Source organism: Tenrec ecaudatus, chromosome 10 (assembly GCF_050624435.1).
Source record: "Tenrec ecaudatus isolate mTenEca1 chromosome 10, mTenEca1.hap1, whole genome shotgun sequence".
Taxonomy (NCBI): domain Eukaryota; kingdom Metazoa; phylum Chordata; class Mammalia; order Afrosoricida; family Tenrecidae; genus Tenrec; species Tenrec ecaudatus.
The window spans coordinates 18984418-19002313 of record NC_134539.1 but is presented as its reverse complement, the minus strand read 5'-3'; the positions used below and the strand labels follow the sequence as shown (position 1 = coordinate 19002313).

Below are 17896 nucleotides of genomic sequence, written 5' to 3'. Positions count from 1 at the left end.
CCCTGCAAATATTCAATGGGTCCAGCTGCTGACCTTTCAGTGGGCAGTTCAACACATAACCCAGTACTTGAGTGGATGTGGATTCACAGTGACCCTAAGGGACAGGACAGAACTGCCCCGGGCCTGTGGGCTTCTGAGATTGTATAAGCTTCCTCTTTCTCCCTCAGAGAGGCAGGTGTCTTCGAACTGATGACTCTGTGGTTAGCAGCCCGACGCCACCAGGGCTCCTTTATAGGGCAGTCTACGTTTGCTAGTCGACAACCTGTAGTTTGCCAGTCTGTAATCTCTACAGGAGCAGATCGCCAGGCCTTTTCTCTGCAGAGCAGCTAGGGTTTGACGCTTGCTTTTCCCACCAGCGCTTTATCCCCTGCCCCACCAAGGTTCTTAGTAACTTGTTCATATGCCCCTTCCACTGTCGTTTGCAAAATCCCAAAGCCCACTTGAGCCCTGGGGCCTCTTGGTGGTGGCGGGGGTCCCTAAATCAGGCAGGGCCCAGGCCAGGTCTCCCCACTAAGCAGACCCCTCCCCATCGAGGCTGTCCAGCCCACTCCCACGCAGATTGGGGCCTCCAGGCGCCAAGGCCAACGCGCGTTTGGGAGGGGCGGGGTTCCCCGGGCGCGGTTACGTGTCACAGAGGCGGGGCTATAAAGGCGGTCGCCCGCGGTCCCCAGTCTCCGGAGTTCCAGCCGCGGCTCGGGTGCACGCGCCTGCCTTCGCCTCTTCGCTTCCGTCGCCCGGTGGGTGCGCCCCCCTTCCCCGCACTGGCGGGCTCCCGCGCGCCCCCGGGGGGTTCGGAGGGGGGCCTGACCCCCTGGGGGCGTCTGCCCGCCGGAGTGCCTTCTCCGCTACCAGGGCGTGGTTAATCGCGCCTGGCTCGCTCCACGGGGGCTGGGTTACAGTTTCCATTTGGGCCCGCGGCGACGTTGCTTAAAGGGGACCGGGTTGCACAGCCGTCCCGGGCCGGTCGGTATCGCCGTCTCCGGGCAGTAGAATTGAGCCCCTTGGTGGCGGGATCGAGCACGCACCCACGCGGAAGTGGTGGTCTGCGCCGTGCCGTGCCGGCCCCGCCCTCCCGGGTCCGAGGCGATTGGGTGCGCAGAGGATAGGTGGACGCGCGGTAGGTAGGTGGGGACTCCAAGTTTACTCTTCAAACCCCCCTCCAAAAGCTTCTCAGCTGCTTGTCGGGACCGCTTCCTTTTGTACTTCTCCCGCCGGTCGATTCCGACGCATAGTGATTTTAGCGTAGGGTTTATTTTGTTCCTGCGGGGGGGGGGGGGGGGAGGGCTGGTGAGTTTGAACTGCCCACCAGGTGGTCAGCAGCCCAACACGTAACCCATTATGCCACCAGGGCACCTTCTCAACTCACCTGCCATCGAGCGGACCCCCCGTAGGGCGGTGTAGAACTTCCCCTTTGGGTTTCCGAGACTTTAAATCTTGATGGGAGTAGACAGCCTCATCTTTCTCCAGCAGAGCAGCTGGTGGGTTCAAACTGTTGACCTCGTGTTAGCTCAGTGTGTAGCACTACACCTCCAGGGTTTCCTAGTCTGCCCTGCACAAATTTCATTTCTCTCACAAGTGTTCCCGCTCTAGTCCTGGGGCGCCCGGAGGAGTGCTGACTAAGATGTCTACTTGAAATCTGTCCTGAGTCTTAGCAAGGATTTCAACTCGGCGTGGAGAGAAAGGAGACACAACAACTTTGTATTTCTTTATGAACTTCATCTGTGAAACAGAGCCTCAGAAGCTGTTGCCCTGAGGAAAAGCCAGGGGGTTGGAGGGCTGGGAGAAGTGCCCCACTTGAAAGTAGCTGGGGTTGGGGAGTGACTATTGAGAGGGTCCCATTCCTCTCAGATCCTAAAACAGATTTCTCTTCCATTTTCTCCAGAAGGAAAAATGGGATCCGTTGCAGTTGAACCACAAATGGTAAGAGTTTTCCTTGGCCGTGTCTAGACTTTGGTTCCTCCTCATGCCTTCTGAGACATTAAACCCCATTGCCCTCTCCCCTTGGGTTGCAGAGCGTGGTGGCCAGGGTGGCCAACCTCCCCTTGGTGAGCTCCACATTCGACCTGGTCTCCGCGGCCTACATCAGCACGAAGGATCAGCACCCCTACCTGAAGTCTGTGTGCGAGATAGCCGAGAAGGGCGTGAAGACCATCACCTCCGTGGCCGCGTCCAGTGCCCTGCCCATCATCCAGAAGCTAGAGCCTCAAAGTGAGTTCTGACTTTCCTCTCTGGATCCGGTCCAGGGGATTGCTCAGGCTCGAGCCAAGAGCTGCCTTAACTACTGTGAATGCCAGCCTAATTGCCCTGGGCATATAGTGGCACATTCAGGGAGTCAGTAGCTTTGTCTGCCTTGGGCTGTGTGATCAGCAGTTAGCACTTTGAAACCACCAGGCGCGCTGAGGGACCAAGATGAGGCTTTCAGCCTCATGAGAGTTATAGCCTTGGAGACCCAGAGGGGCAGTTCTCCCCTGTCCTATAGGGTCGCTATGCGTTGGGATCAACTCGCTGGCAGTTGAGTTGGGTTTTGGTTTGAGGCAAATGGTGGCTTTACCTAGAAACTGCCTTCAGACCCTCATTGTCATAGAAGGCCTCCTTCACAGCCTTGGAAGATTGCCATGGTCCCCTCAGAGGTGCTTCTGTGCTGGCAGCTGAGGTCATAAGGGAAGCAAGTGAGCGGAAATGACTGGCTGCCTTGACCACACAGTGCGCACAAGCTGCCCTAAAAAGCGACTTCTTTATTGAGGTTTAATTCACATCCACATAATTCGCCCGTTTGACGTGTACAATTCATAGGAAAAATGCCCGCCTCTAGCGTTGTGCTTTTTCAAGATGCATCTCTGAGATCCAACTGAGAGCAGTCCCGGGAAGGGTTAGATAAGGAACCCCAGGGGTCCGTGTGCTTATGTGGAGGGGGAGGGAGGAGGAGGAGGTGGTTGCACAACTCAGAATGCGGTCAGTGTTGCCAAATTGCACTTGAAGAAGCTGTTGAACGAGTGGATGGCTTACTGTGTATATTCTCAACAGCAGAAATCATAAACTATTCAAAAGGTCAAATTCAGTGGGATATTTTTGTGTATTCACAGTTGTACAACCATCATCCCCCAAAAGAAAATTCATCCTCCTTTGTCATCTTTCCTGTCTATAGGAATGCTTCCATGTCTCCATGTCAGAAACTACATGTAAACCATTTCCCGGATGCTTAACTCATGAATTCTTAGGTTTATAAGAGAGCATTCAAAAACCCACTGCCAACGAGTCAATTCCAATGCACCGCACCTCTCTGTAGGTTTTCCCAGACGGCAGTCTCTATAGAAGCAGACCAGCTCTTTGTTGAGTGACTGCTGTATTTGAACTGCTTTCCTTAGGTTCACAACCCGACACCTAACCCACAGCACCACCAGCTCTCCCTAACGGGCCTCTCGGAGAAAAAAGCCCAACAGTTCCCGATTTGTGTGTCTTCCAGTTGCAGTTGCTAATACCTATGCCTGCAGAGAGCTGGACAGGATTGAGGAGAAGCTGCCGATTCTGAACCAGCCAACAAACCAGGTGAGCGGTGGCGTCTCGTGCTGGGCCTTGGGGCCGGGCGCTGCGAGATTTCCCGGTTCACCAGGTAGGTGGTCATCGACTCTGCTTGCCGCACAAAGGCAAATGCTGTCTTGGATAACACCGAGAAAGATCTGGCACCTGTGAATTAGAACACTTTCTGTCACATCTCTTTCAGTTGGTGGTTTTACCACTGCCGATGAAGTTAGAACTGATTTGCATGGGGTGTTCAATAAGGGGTCAATGAGACTCCTGGTCTTTTATAGCCCAAATCGACGAGTCTAGGGGCCAGCTTTTAGAATGGTTGCGTCTGTTGCTGTAGAAACTAGTTTTGTTGTCTGGGATTATTAGGTGCAGGTTATATTCCTGCAACTTGTATGTGACATGTGAATCAAGTTACCTGATTTAAAATTCACAAAAACTTGGATTGGGTTATTGAAAGTTCTTATAAATGATCATCTGGGCAAGATGGAGGTTGGAGGTATTAACAAATAAAGAAGGATTTACTACCCTGGTGGTGTAGTGGTTTACATGTGGAGCTGCTCACCTCAAGGTCAGTAGTTCGAACCCACCAGCTGCTCTGCAGGAGAACGATGAGGCTCAGAAACCCAAAGGGGTAGTTCTACTCTGTCCTGTGGGGTCATTATCCTGATAATTAAGTTTTCAAGCAGAAGAGATGGTGGTAGCTGTTTATCCTTGTCTTAAATTCCAGCCTCTCCCACCTCCTTTGTGTGGGCCCTGGTGGGGGCCCCACGTTAGGCTTAAAGCTGCTTTCTTCTCTGATAGTGAACATAGTGCCGAGCCAGGATCTGGGTTTTCCATTATCCTTTTATGTGTGATCTTGGACAGTTTGCCCATTTGTGACTTTGGAAACTTTAGGCTGGGCACCTCAGCTATTCTCGGAGGCCACCTTTCTTTTTTTTAATAAATCCTTTTATTGGGGCTCTTACAGTTCTCTCAACAATCCACACTTCAATCGTATGAAGCACATTTGTACGTAGCTTGCGGAGGCCATCTTCCATGTGTCCCCGCTCCGATACAGGACTCACACTGTGAGCTAGCTCAGTTGGGTAGGAAGCCTGGACCACTGCTTCACTGAGCTGCTCCCTTGCTTCCTGCACTTGGAGCACCCAGTCCCTCTGGTGGGTTCCCCGGAGCAGTCTTCGTTACTGTAACATGTGTGTCGTATTTTCTTTTTATTAATTCATCATTTTATTGGGAGCTCTTCCAGATGTCATAACATTCCATAATTCAAAGAGTTCAAGCATACTTGTGTAATTGCTAAATTTTCTTTCTTCTTGAACTCTTTGCTGTCAACTCCCCCTTTTCCTCGTCCCTGCACCACCCTTCCCCCCAGGAACCCGTTATTGTTATATGTTATTATTAATATTCTGTTATTATATGTGTATTTTCACCCATAACTGTTATTTGCTCCCCTCGAGTAGAGTGATACAGTCCTCGTTGCTCTCAGTTCCCCTTTCCTCCCTTTGCAGAGTATTTGAGGGGAACTGGGCCCAGTCACGAGTGTGCGGTGTGGTTGCTTGTATAGCTACAGAGGCACAAGGGCGAGGGCCCCGTGTGTCTGTCTTCTCTAGAGCAACCAATCTGCCTCCCCGATACAATAAAACAACGAAAGCTACCAAACCCCATGTAACGAACAAAACATACCACTGGGACACGTGATAACACGTCTTATCCTTTTACCGCAGTTGTTCCTCCACCCACCTTGGAGGGGCGGATAAGTCAAAAAAACTAAAACACTCACTGCCATCGAGTTGATTCCAACTCCCAGCAACCCTGTAGGACAGGGTAGAACTGTCCCTGTGACTCTGAGAGTAGAAAGCCTTAACTCGCTCGGCTGACCCCAGTGTGCAGCCCACGTGGACTCTTGGAGGGGTGGGGTTTTGGACAGGTAGATACACCTGATGAGGAAGTTGGGTCCCATCAATCATGGAGTCTCATCACCAGTGACATGCTCAGGACTCCCAAGCTCAGTGGTAGCACCAACTCAGCAACCGGGCTGCCGTGTGAGGACCCGCGGTGTGTGCTCACGATTCGTCCTCTTTGTAGGTCGTTGCCAATGCCAAAGGTGCCGTGACTGGGGCCAAGGATGCCGTGGCGACTGCTGTGAGCGGGGCCAAGGATTCCGTGGCCAGCACGATCACTGGGGTGGTGGACAAGACCAAAGGAGCGGTGACGGGCAGTGTGGAAATGACCAAGTCTGTGGTCAACAGCAGCATTCACACAGTCTTGGACAGCCGCATGATGCAGCTGGTGAACAGCAGCGTTGACAGCGCCCTCACGCGCTCAGAGCTGTTGGTCGACCAGTATCTCCCTCTCACCGAGGCGGAACTAGGTAATGGGATTCATCAAGAGTCAGCATTGACTAGGAGGGGGGTAACTTGGTGTATGTATATTATGTACAGTGGGCTGTTTTAACCATTTTCATGCTTATGATTCAGTGGCAGTAATTAGGTGTACAAGGCTGTACACCTCTCGCCGTGATCCACTTCTGAAACTCTTTCATCACTCTACACACAACTTTCTACCTAGAAAGCTAGATTTGCCTTTTAAAGAAATCTTGTTTCACATTGAATGGTACGTAGAAAGACTTTAGAGCTTAGGTTCCCAAATTCCGTTTGGCCTTCTGCCCCCCTTTCCAGACAAAAATGACTCTGTGCCTGTCCCTGGCAATGAAGATCCTGTAATGTAGCCCGTCATCCACGATCAAGTGCGAGGAACTGCTTCTGCAGCCCCCTCGGGATCATCCAGTGCCCCCTCGGGGCGGGATCACCTCCGTAGGGAACCACGGCTTTAGATGAGACGAAGGCTTAGCCCAGAAAACCTGTTCTCATAAACAGATTGTCTTTACGGAGCTGATTTAGAGAATCCTCGTTCAACATTGAGTGGGGGCCTCTCTGTCCCTGGGTGGCACACTTGCCCTGCTCTCACCTGCCAGTGTCAAGGTCAGCGGTTTGAACCAGCTCTGTAGCCGAAGAGGTGTGTTGATCTGCTTCTGTAGACACGATGCCACCAGGAAGGCCCTGGGAGCAGTTCTGGGTGACACGCAGTGTCGCTGTGAGCTGGAATCGGCTCCACGGCACCAGGCTTGGTTTAGTCTTGCACTGGCTTCTGTGTTGCCCGAGAAGCCTGTTCTCATGGGAAGTGACAAGATGTCTGCACAGAGTGATGCTCAGGGGTTCAGGCAGGAGACCTGAGCAGCATTAGGAAACTGGGTGCATCACCTGTAGGTGGATGAGTGGAAGCGACACCAGTCAAGACCTGGGTGAGAGTCCAGGTCTCGTCACGTGTCGGTGTCCTCCTGTAAATGCTGGCGTTCTTTCTTCCAAACTGCAGAGCAAGAGTCGAAAAGGCTGGAAGGATTCGAGATCGTTCAGAAGCCGAGTTACTACGTTAGACTGGGCTCCCTCTCTAGCAAACTCCGTGCCCGTGCCTATGAGCAGGCTCTCGGCAGGGTGAAGGAAGCTAAGCAGAAGAGCCAGGACACCATCTCTCAGCTCCATTCCACCGTCAACCTGGTGAGTCACACACACACTGTCCGGTTGGTCATCTGAAGTGAGTCCATTCACTTCCGGGACGAGATTAAAAGTAAATGTAATCTGGAGTCCAGGCATTTCAAACGTTCTTTCCTGAACAGCCAATAGCACTATGGGCCATGGGTCCACCCTCAGCTCACAGAGAAGGAACTAGAAATAGCTCACACATAGGAAGGATGCCCAGTAAGGTGACTCACTCATTCCTAAGTGAGGCAGCTATAGCTACTTCTCTTTTTCTGCCATACTGGCAACACGTGATGCTTTTGGCAAGGGTATAAATGGAGAGAAGCACATTGGTTTCCTTCTAGAGAGTTCAAGGGATTTCTTGGCAGTGTGTTAGGAAAATTACAGACAGGCCCATCCTTTGAGCAATTTCACTTTCAGGAATTTATCCGACAGGTAAGCACATTTGTTTGGATTTGCTAAAGACTGCAAACAGCATGTGCCAACTAATAAGGAAATAACTAAATTGATACATTACAATAGGTTACTGTGTGGCGATGAGAGCTTGCCAAATTAAAGAACAGTGTGCCTTGCACGACCTTCAGAAAGCCGTTCCTTCTTGGAAAGGGAAAAACGGGTGATTGGCAGTGGGGATGAGGGAGGCTGACTTCCTTGCTCTTTTGTGCTTTGAACTTTTCTTTCGCACATACACCAATGCAACTTGACTTGCGTTACCTCTGCTTCACTGGAGATAAATTTGGGAATTGTGACATCGTAGTCATGCAGTGGCTGAGGCAGGAAAAGTTGCTCCTATTTAGCTGACTTCCTCACTGATGATGAAGAGCTGGACGCAAGTTAATGGAAAATATTCTGTTGTCTTAAACCACTGTGCTCTAGATTGAGTTTGCCAGGACGAACGTGCAGGGTGCCAGTCAGAGGCTTCAGGATGCTCAGGATAAGCTCCACACCTCCTGGGTGGAGTGGAGGAGAAGCATTGGCCAGGACGATACAGACGAGTCCCACTGTGCAGAGGTAAGGAAGCTGCATACGTCCCTCGCAGACTTGGCATTTAAGCTTCTTAATTCTATAAACTTCTCTATCAAGAACCTGGGACAGGAACACCAAAAAAAAAAAAGGGGGGGGGGAAGTCATGTTATCTAGCAACCTACCGAGCCTCCTGTGGCCCAAGTAGGACCCAACTCAATGAGAAACCTGGGCCCTTCGCTCGTAGTGAGTGCAGACGCACAGGGCCGACAGGCAGGTACACTGCTGGTGCATCTTTGTGCCAGGATAAATCCAGATGCTGTGAAGCTATGTAGAAAGGGGCTCTCGCTCAGCCTCAGATGGTTGGGGTGGGTGCGTCAGATGGCTTCCTAGACGAGACGCCATGCTAAACAGGCCTGAACCCCAAAGTCCCAAAGCCCATTGCTGTTGAGTCAGTTTGGATTCCTCTACTCTTTATGGGAGCAGATCAAAGCGGAGAGCTACTGAGGGACTCAGTGAGATGAAAAGGCAACCGAGGAGGCCGATGTTCCAGGAGTTCCCGGTGGTGCGCACAGTTAAATACTCAGCTCCTAGCTGACAAGGTTGAAGGTTTAAATCCACTTAGAGACGCTTTCGAAGCCTGGGTGGTGGTGGGATCTGCTTTGGGAAGCTCACAGCTTTGAAAGCTCGATGGAGCAGTTCTCTTCTGCACCGCCGGGGCTGCTGTGAGTCAGAAGCCACTGGATGGGGCGACGACCACCCACGTGTCCGACCATTGACATAGGTCGTGGCACTTCTGGGACTTTAAAATGAAGATGCACGTGCCTTGAAAGAAATAGGAACCCCTTTAAATTCATGAGTAACCCTACTTCTGGAGGGGGTCTCAAAATCTTCCTCCTGGCGCAGTATATTTTCACGTGGTCCCTGGTCTGGTCCCTCTGCCGGTTAGGCTTCCTGAGCTTAGTGGATGGAGTTGGGAGGCTCAGGCACCAGGTCAGCTCCCCATACTTGTTGTTGCCGGGAACAAGTTTGTTCATGTCTGTGACGTGTGGCTAATGCTGTTTCACCCGGGGTGGTCAGGAGGGGTGTTTAAAGAAGATTCCTTTAGAGCAGAGGAATGCCATTGACGTGATAGGCACCAGAGCAGTTGACCATCACTGAGCTCCTGCCTGCCCAGCACTGTTGGGTCTACTAACCCCTTCCACTTGTCTGATTTCTAGCACATCGAGTCGCGCACGCTCACCATTGCCCGGAACCTGACTCAGCAGCTGCAGACCAGCTGCCTCACCCTCCTGTCCAGCGTCCAAGGCTTGCCGCAGCACGTTCAGAATCAAGCCCACTACCTGGGCGTCATGGCAGGTGACATCTACTCGGTGTTCCGCAATGCTGCCTCCTTTAAGGAGGTGTCCGACGGCCTGCTCACCTCCAGCAAGGGGAAGCTGCAGAAAATGGGGGCCTCGCTAGATGAGGTCATGGATTATCTTGTTAACAACACGCCACTCAACTGGCTGGTAGGTCCCTTTTATCCTCAGATGACCCAGGATGCAGGGCAGGACAAGACCTGCCAAGAGGCCCAGCCACCTGCGTACAAAGCGCAGTAAACTTGCCCCCCAGCTCCCCATCAGTCCAGCCAGCCCGATGACGCCTTCTGTGATGTTGAGATGAACATTTGAACATAAATGTGCTAGGTACATCTCACCTTGGGGAGCAGGTAGCTAGGGAAAGGATCTTTGAGTATGGTTACTTCCACCGGAGAAAGGGCTTTCAAATGTCTCTGGCAAGGAAACTGGAGAGACTTGTTGGAACCTAGGCAGAATTCACCAAAGGCTCGCGTGCACTTTCCCCACTCTTTGGCCCTTGTGTGGCCACTGGCCGCTCTGCCTGCACCGAATAAACAAGGCCTCCTGTGACTGCAGTGGGTCAATGTCTGCTCTGGTTTTGTCTGAGCAGGCCTCACCCCTGACTTGTTCCACCGTGCCTGCTCGCCCCGCCTGGCTTTATTTTATTTTATTTTTTAATTTCCTAGAAAGGAATTTCACCGCTGAATGAATAAAATTCACCCAGAGAAGATCCTCTTTATGTTGTTGTCTGTTCCACGTGCTTTGTGTGTTGCTGTCCGAGAGCGCCTTGTGTCTTGGGGACAGGGCTACTAATGTGGATACACAGTTCCAATTGGCCAGGTGACACGGTGGGGGCTGAAAATGCCCTGTTTGATAACAGGTTTTACTAGGTGGTGGTTGTCCTCCTTTATTTGTCTATGTCCAGGACCGAGTGGGCTTTTATGTCCGTAGAAGCATTGATTGCTGAAAAGGAATCGGAACAGAAAAGAAGTGGGTGACTGCTTCCATCCACCTGAAGGAAAGGCAGTAGGCATTTCTCACCTGGGACCATAAAATAGCCCCCATCTCGGCTGAATTGAATTCCATTGTGTGGTCATTTTGGAAGGTCACGATCTTGAATTGTTGGTGAGGTTCTTTTAGAAGACCTCGGACAATTCACCGGAAGTCAAAGGCCTTTTGGGCTCCAATTGCAAGAGAGCTTTGTCCTCCTCAAGGTTCTGGTCCAGACTCCTGGCCGCTTCCATGGCGATCAGTTTCTGAGAAAAAGAGCTGCCGTGTCTCAAACTACTCTTCACAAAGCAAACCTGGGCTCTGAAATGGAGCTGCTTGCCCTGCTTGCCCTGGCCTGCTACGGGGTGAGCAGGGCTGTCCTTCCGCACATTTGTCTTTGTGGTGAGTATGTGCTTTCTGCCTGCCGCGGTGTATTACCGCTTGTCTTCCATGTGCATGAAGCAGCTTCTAGTTTCCCATGAGCCTTTGGGGCACGTGAGTCTCAGAGCTTTTCAGCGGGTGGTAGAATTACACTTGTCCCCTCACACGAGGCCCTTTCAGATCAGGCTAGAAGTCTGGAGTTGGATCATGTCTGCTGCTTTAGAATATCGCTAAAGAAATAAACAAAACCCTACTCTACTGATTGTAATGCAGCTGATCTACTGACTGTACTTTCAGAAGAACAAAAACCAGTTTATTCTAACCTGGCCCACACGTAGGATTAGTGTTAAATTTTTTAATGGGTGAGCATGGTTGTACAATTTGAGGAGTCTAATTGTTGCTGAACTGTACATGCAGACGTGGTTGAACTGGTGTGCTGTGTTCTGTATATAGTTTGAACAGCAACAAAATGATTTTTTTAAAGAAAAAGATGAAAAATTAGCTAGGGTTACCCATAGCCCTTTCTCACCATGATTCTTACTGTAAGCTCCATGCAATGCTTTATTTAAAAAGGACTGACTTCCCGATGAACCTGCTCCAATAACTCAAATACATAGCAGGTAACGTGGGCTAGTTGAATGTCATGAACAGATACCAAGAATCATTTGAATTCGGCTGCAATTACTGCTTATCTGCTCCCTAGGCTGACAGTTCTAACTGCTGTCATGGAAACTGGCCAGCCAAGGGGGGAGGACACTTGTACAAGAGGGTGAGCCCACCTCAGCTCGGAAGGGAGTGGGTGTTCAGCCCGCTTCGCTCACGCACTGCCATTGAGTGCTTTCCTACTCCCAGCCACCTTATAGGACAGAGTAGAGTGAGTGGCCTCTGCATTTCTGAGATTCTAACTCCACAGGAGTAGAAAGCTGAGGCTTTCTCCTACAGAGCTGCTGGTGGTTTTGAACTGCTGACCTTGCAGTTAGCGGCCCAACACATAACCCACTGTGCCACCAGGGCTTCTTTGGTGCTCACTTAGCTGGACCAGATAACAGGTAGAGGTTGAAGATGGAATAAAGCTGAACCAAGACACTCCCGGCCCCTCTTAATTTGTAAACACAGAATCAAGTTGCATAAACAACCAGTCCTGGATTATGAGAGGCTCCTGTCAAAATCAAGCTCCAACCGAGTTTGTCTCACATATTTGGTACTCTGACCACATGGTGTTCTTGCACGGCCTCTTTATCAACCTAGTCCATTAGATCCAGACTTTGATACAGACCGACCAAATGTCCAGTGTTTCTTTTACCACTCTATTTGCTTTTTCGTGCCTAGGCTCTGTTTCCAAATGAAGTAATTTAGCCGATCATCTGTCACATTTCTAGGCAACGGCACACACCCCAATGAAACCCCCACGGGTGGTATCTCTGTTCATCTAGTCTTCCCCCAGCCCTCCAGGGCTCCTGGCCCCCACAAGCCCACCATTAAGCACATTAGAAAAAGGCCCCCCATGGGCAGTGGTCAGAACTAATATGCAAAGCTATGAAGTGTGTGCTGCTGGCAGGCCACACAGCTTGCAGAAGGATGTGTGCATGCGGAGGGAGTCGGTTTTCTTGAAAAGAAAGTCCTGCTGGTTTACTGTCCTTGCTAGTAGGGACTGTAGTAACCGAATCAGTTCTCCAGTAGATGCTGCATTCACAGGCTGAGTCTGGCTCCCGTCTGCAGTGCGCATTCTCAGTAAGAGGCTCACCACATTGCTGCATTGATTGTCCTGGCCCATATTTTCCTTGGGTACCAACTACTAAAATTCCCGTGAAATGTTTCAGCAAGGCCCCCAGATTATAAATGAAAGCCATGACACCTAACAGACTGCAGTTATCTCTGAGCTGCCCCCTTCCCTATTTCCATCAAGGAGGCTTTGGTGATAGCTGGGGATTTCGCAACTAGCCACTCTCAGTCATTTTGAATAAATGGAAGGTGGATTATTCCGACGGCTCTCCTGACCATTTTGGTACAAGAGTTACATCTTGTGTTGTTGGAGCTGGTGTATCGCCTCCTGAAATGGTGCTCTCCAACAAGAGGGACCCCTGGCCCCTTCAAAGAAGTACAATTTAGGTCAACAGTTGACTTTGAAGATTCAATGGGAGATATTGAAGGAACGAAAAATAAGACAAAAACACAACTCCACTGTCATCGAGCCCACGCCGATTCAGAGTGACCCTATATTGAGTTTCCAAGACTGTTCACCTTTACAGGAGCAGACAACCTCATCATTCTCAGGTGGAGCGGCTGGTAGGTTTGAACTGGCAAGCTTGTGGTTACCGGCCCAACACCTGACTCAGGAGGTCACCTGAGCTGTTCCTTAAAAATAACAGAAGCAAAAAAAAAAAAAAAACAGAAGCTGGTGTTTATTGAGCTACTTTTATTCCTCACCTCTCACCCAGTCAATTAGGATCTTTCTCCCCTGAGAGGTGAGAGCTTGAGTTTCTAAAGGTTGATAGTCTTGGGAAATAGTCTGATGTCTTCCTGATGTCATTCTAGCCCTCTAGGCCTCCAGGAGGAGATACCTGTAGCTTACATTCTTGTTTGGGGCCTAAAATATCCTGCTGCTTACATGCTTTGATGTCGTAGCTCCTTGTTCTACCTATTTAAAATGACTAGAATCATATTGGGTGTGAAAATACACATTTAACCTAAAAACAAAAAAAATACATACATTTAATCAAAACAATTCAGAGAGCTAAGCAAGGCCAGCCTTTTGGCATGCAAAAACTAACATTGTCATGGTTGGCTTGCCTGGCGGAGTCCTGAGCCCATTTGTGTAAGTGTTGCTGGCTTCTGCGGAGGTCAGGCTGCATACGAGCTGGACCAAGAACTCGGGTGCAGTTTGATCTCCCCTAAAGGAAAACCTCGGGAGGAAACAGCAGATGTTTGTGCCTCTGAGCACCTTGTCCTCTGAGCACTTGCTTTCTTTGGAGGTGGAGGAGGGGCCACAAACACGTCAAGAGCACAGTGAGCAAAGCAAGCAGAATCCTCCTCCTAGTCTGCGTTTTAAGGGATTTGTCGGTTTGCCAATTGTTGTTTACTGCCAGTAGGCAATCAGCTGTTTTTCCTCTACTATCATGGCTTCAGGCTTTTATCAGATGATCACTTAGCTTATCAAAAATCCACATCCGTCCCTGTCAATAGTGACTTTTTATACAAAAGTCTTTCCTGTGCAGTGAGGCCATTTCAACTTTGTGGTCATTTCAACTGTGAAAAGACCCTTCGGTGTTTTAGTTCATGGATATCTCCTGAAGAATGTATATTAGTGCAAGTCTGACTAGTGGATTCGTGGGGCACTGTTTCTAATAGGTCAACAGTTCAAAGCCACCAGCCGCTCCTTGGGAGAAAGATAGACTTTCTACTCTGAGTTCGAGTCTCGAAAATTCACAGTGGCCGTTCTATCCTGACCTAGAAGGTCCCTAGGAGTCAGAGTTGACTCCATGCAGTGAGTTATTTTGAGTTTCGACAGTGCTGTAGATGAATCGACAGATGAATGATCAGGAATGTTCTAAAACTTGTATTTTTCGAATAGCCTTGCTTTAATAGGCGCCACCAGCAATTTCCACTCAAAGAGAAGTTGCCTTAGTGCTTCCATGAGTGAATTGTAGGAATGAGACGACAAAGCTCTCTCTTCAGAAAGCACAGCTGTGGGTAAAGTGAGGCTTATCTCCACGCAGTAATTGTTGTCTCCATGAGCTCCCTCAGACCCAGCAGATCACTGCATTCGTGTGTGTTCTAATACCCAAGGTTCTTCTCTTACAGGAGTTTGATTTCATTGCCAAAGACTTGACGTCTGAGACGGACGACGAAATTCCTGATATTATAGCTTTGGAAGAGGAGGATGGTTGAGTCCTGCAGTGACAGGGCAAATTGTTGACTCACCATCACTGCCACCACCACCACCACCACCACCACCACCAAAATATGCCTTTTGTTTGAAAATGCAGTTATGTGTGCTCATGTGTTTCTTGCTGTGGCTGTCCCAATTGCTGGGAAACTTTGCTGGATATAAACTTCTGTCATATAGCATTTGATTTCATTCGTCAAAATCTATCACTGAAATGCTTATAATAAAGATTGAGCTGGATGATCATGAATCAGAGTAATTTTTCAAAAAAGAACTGAAGTAGGAGGCATTTGCTGTTTTTTCAGTTACCAGGATTCATCCTGCTTCTGTCCGTCACAGCACACCTGTGTGTCTTGGGCTTCAGCAGGTACGCTCCTTCAGGCGTTCTGAGTTTCCGTAGCTGAGGGATGGGTATATGACCCTACTTGGGAAAACCAAACTCACTGCCATTGGGTGGATTCCGACTCCTCACAGCGACAAGGACAAGGTAGAACTGCAGTTCTCAGATTGCACCTTTCTATGGGAGTGGAAAGCCCCGTCTTTCTGCACAGCAAAGCAAACACTGCCTGGTCCTGCACTGTCCTCACAATTATTCTCATATTTGAGGTTATTGTTGCAGCCACGGCTCTACCAAGCCTGATGCCCTTCTCCAGGGATGGGCCTCTCCTTTGATCAAAGGAATATTCTGGTCTTACTTCTTCCAAGACATTTGTTTGTCCTTTTGGCAGTCCATGATACTTTGAATATTCTTTGTCAACACAATTCCAACTCGATTTTTCTTCAGTCTTCCTTATACAATCTGCTCCTCTCATTGCCACAGAGTCAATGCCGACTCATAGTGATCCTATAGGGCAGGGAAGACTTTTCCAGGTTCCCCAGGACTATAATTCTTTACGGGAGTAGAAAGCCCTGACGGTCTCCTACAAAGCAGCTGGTGATTTCGAACCGCTGACCTTGTGCTGGACTGCTAATCACGATGCCATCAAGGTTCCTTAATCCATTCCTAGGGACCCTGGTTAAGGCTTTCCTAAATTGTAAAGAAGTTCCCTAACTAAGCACCTACGGAGCAAACAAGTGGGATCAAGTGCCACCTAGTGGTTCATGCGATTAGACAGCCACTTCCCTGCAGGAACCGTGGTTCCCTCCTCGGCAGCTTGCCTTGGTTCTCACTCCCATGTATTTCTTCTAGCTCTCCCATCGGGACTGGGCTCCGTTCTTGTTCTGAGGCACAGTGCGGAAATGAATTGTGTCTTCATATTTGTGCAAAGACTTTTCAGGGTATTTCTCAATTTAATTATGGCAGGGAAGGCCGGAAACAGAAGTTGAAGCGAAACATTACACGTCACAGTTCCATCTAAACCTTAGTCATCTAACAAGCCTTTTAACATCAATTGGCTCGCTTTTTATTTTGCTCACTGGGTCCTCGAGGTCCTGGGTTGCTAGTGCTCAGCACAATGCTTACAGTCAAGTGATTTGTGCTCCAATCCAGGCGCCCTTCGAACCAAACCAGTGTTTAGCACCTCCATTTCCACGGCTTTAACCCCTTGCTCCCCTGTCCAGACTAAAGGACTTTCCAGCTTCTCTTCCGGGTGGCCTTCCCTCTCCCTGCTCTGAAATCTGTCCCAGTTTTGTAGTGCTGCTAATACAGAAACATTCCAACGAATGCCGTAAACACACAGCATGTATTTTTTCACATCTTAAGAGTCTGTAAGCTTGAATTCAGTGCAGCAGTTCCTGGGGAAGGTTTTGCTCTGGGTCAGCTCCTGGTCTTAGCAATGTCGCTCAGTGCCTGGCGATCTGCACATGACGTGGCACCTATCTTTCTATTATTCATCTTTCCCTTGTTGTACCCCTTGCTTCTAGTCCTAATTTCTCCTTTAAAAAACAAAACACTTTTTATTGGCTTATAATTCACACACAATTCATGAGTCCAATCATATGAAGAAAAGTTGTACAATGATGACCACAATCCATTGTAGTGCAATTTCTTCCTTCTTGAACCCATTGGCTTTACCTTCCCATCCGCCCCATCATTTACTCAACGTGATTGGCTTAAAAAAGCACTTGCAATGCCTGACCCCATTAACATAACAAAGGACAATTTATTCCCAAGTAGGATTACATACACAAGTATAGGAGTTAGAATTTGCATACCACTTCTTTGTTTTGTTTTTGGGGGACACACACACACACACACATACACACGATTTAATCCATAATAGCAACCATATCAGGTTACATCCTTGATTAAGATCCTTTTCAGTGTTTTCTCATAGAACTTAGAATAAAGTTAAAACTTTTCACCCTTGTCTTCCAAGTCCTTAAAACGACTGATTTCTATGGGTAATCTATGCTTTCATCTGACACTATAGTCAGCTTTGTTCAATGTTCTCCAGCCCTGGTGCTCTCGCTTTCTTGGATAAATACATCAAACTCTCACTTTTTGAAGCAAAATTCAGTTTCATGGGGTCTCGTCACCTTTTCAGTAATATTTAAGTAACCGCTCCCTCCCCTTCCAATCACGCTCTAGCTTGTTTAGCTATCGTCTGAAATTATTTTATTCATTTTTCTTTTTTACTGTGTCCCCCACAAAAATGCAAACTCTGTGAGCACAAAAATCCTGTCTGCCCACTTCACTACTCTGCCCCTTGGATCTAGCAGTGACAACGCAAAGCAGATGCTCAATAGACCTTTAAAATGAATGAATGAAACAAACACTGCAGTGGGTCAAGTGACAATGGGCGTGTGTGTGCGTGCGTGCGATTTTAAAGCATATGTCTTCTTACTAGCGTGCCAGCGACTTCAGGGCAAGCCCAGACCAGTGTCTGTACCCAGAGCAGTAGTTCAAGGAATTGTTCACTGACCCAAACCTAACCCTTCTCTCCGATAACAAATATTAAACCCTCACATTTGATCTTGCTTTCACTTCTGGTCTAACAGGGCTGTTAAAACTCTGAAGCCTGAGGCTTAGAGGTTAGGTGACTTCTTCAAGAACAAGGGCGGAGAAGAGAAGAGGAAAGAACCCAGCACTCCTTCGTTTACATTGACATAGTCCTCTCTTCCGGGTCTCCATTTAACCTCACGTCAGAGCCTGGAACCCGAAACTCGGATCTCGCGAGATGAGGGCTCGGTCACGTGCCCGTCACCGGGCGCGCAATGCTCTGTGGGTCTTGTAGTTTCAGGGCTCGGCGCGGAGACTGGCGGGCGCGTTGCATGGCGGGAGGTTGGAACGCGGGAGAAGTCCCTCCTCCCGGGGAAGCAGAGCGCTGGTA

At 49.2% G+C, this 17896-nt stretch overlaps 1 protein-coding gene across 5 annotated transcripts; it reads left to right on the top strand.

Annotated features, from left to right (window-relative positions):
- The first annotated feature begins 637 nt into the window (after positions 1-637).
- PLIN2 (perilipin 2) lies at positions 638-14818 on the top strand. Of its 5 annotated transcripts, XM_075559978.1 has the most exons (9): positions 638-737; positions 1883-1920; positions 2013-2208; positions 3464-3546; positions 5614-5899; positions 6901-7082; positions 7941-8075; positions 9248-9538; positions 14540-14818. In XM_075559978.1, the coding sequence occupies exons 2-9, from the start codon at positions 1891-1893 to the stop codon at positions 14624-14626; spliced, it is 1290 nt and encodes a 429-aa protein (XP_075416093.1). In that variant the 5' UTR covers positions 638-737; positions 1883-1890; the 3' UTR covers positions 14627-14818. The 5 variants fall into 5 exon arrangements, with proteins under 5 accessions (XP_075416093.1, XP_075416088.1, XP_075416091.1 ...); XM_075559973.1 differs by lacking the exon at positions 14540-14818 and having other exon boundaries at positions 9248-10102; XM_075559976.1 differs by lacking the exons at positions 638-737; positions 14540-14818 and adding an exon at positions 909-1117 and having other exon boundaries at positions 9248-10102.
- The last annotated feature ends 3078 nt before the right edge of the window (positions 14819-17896 follow it).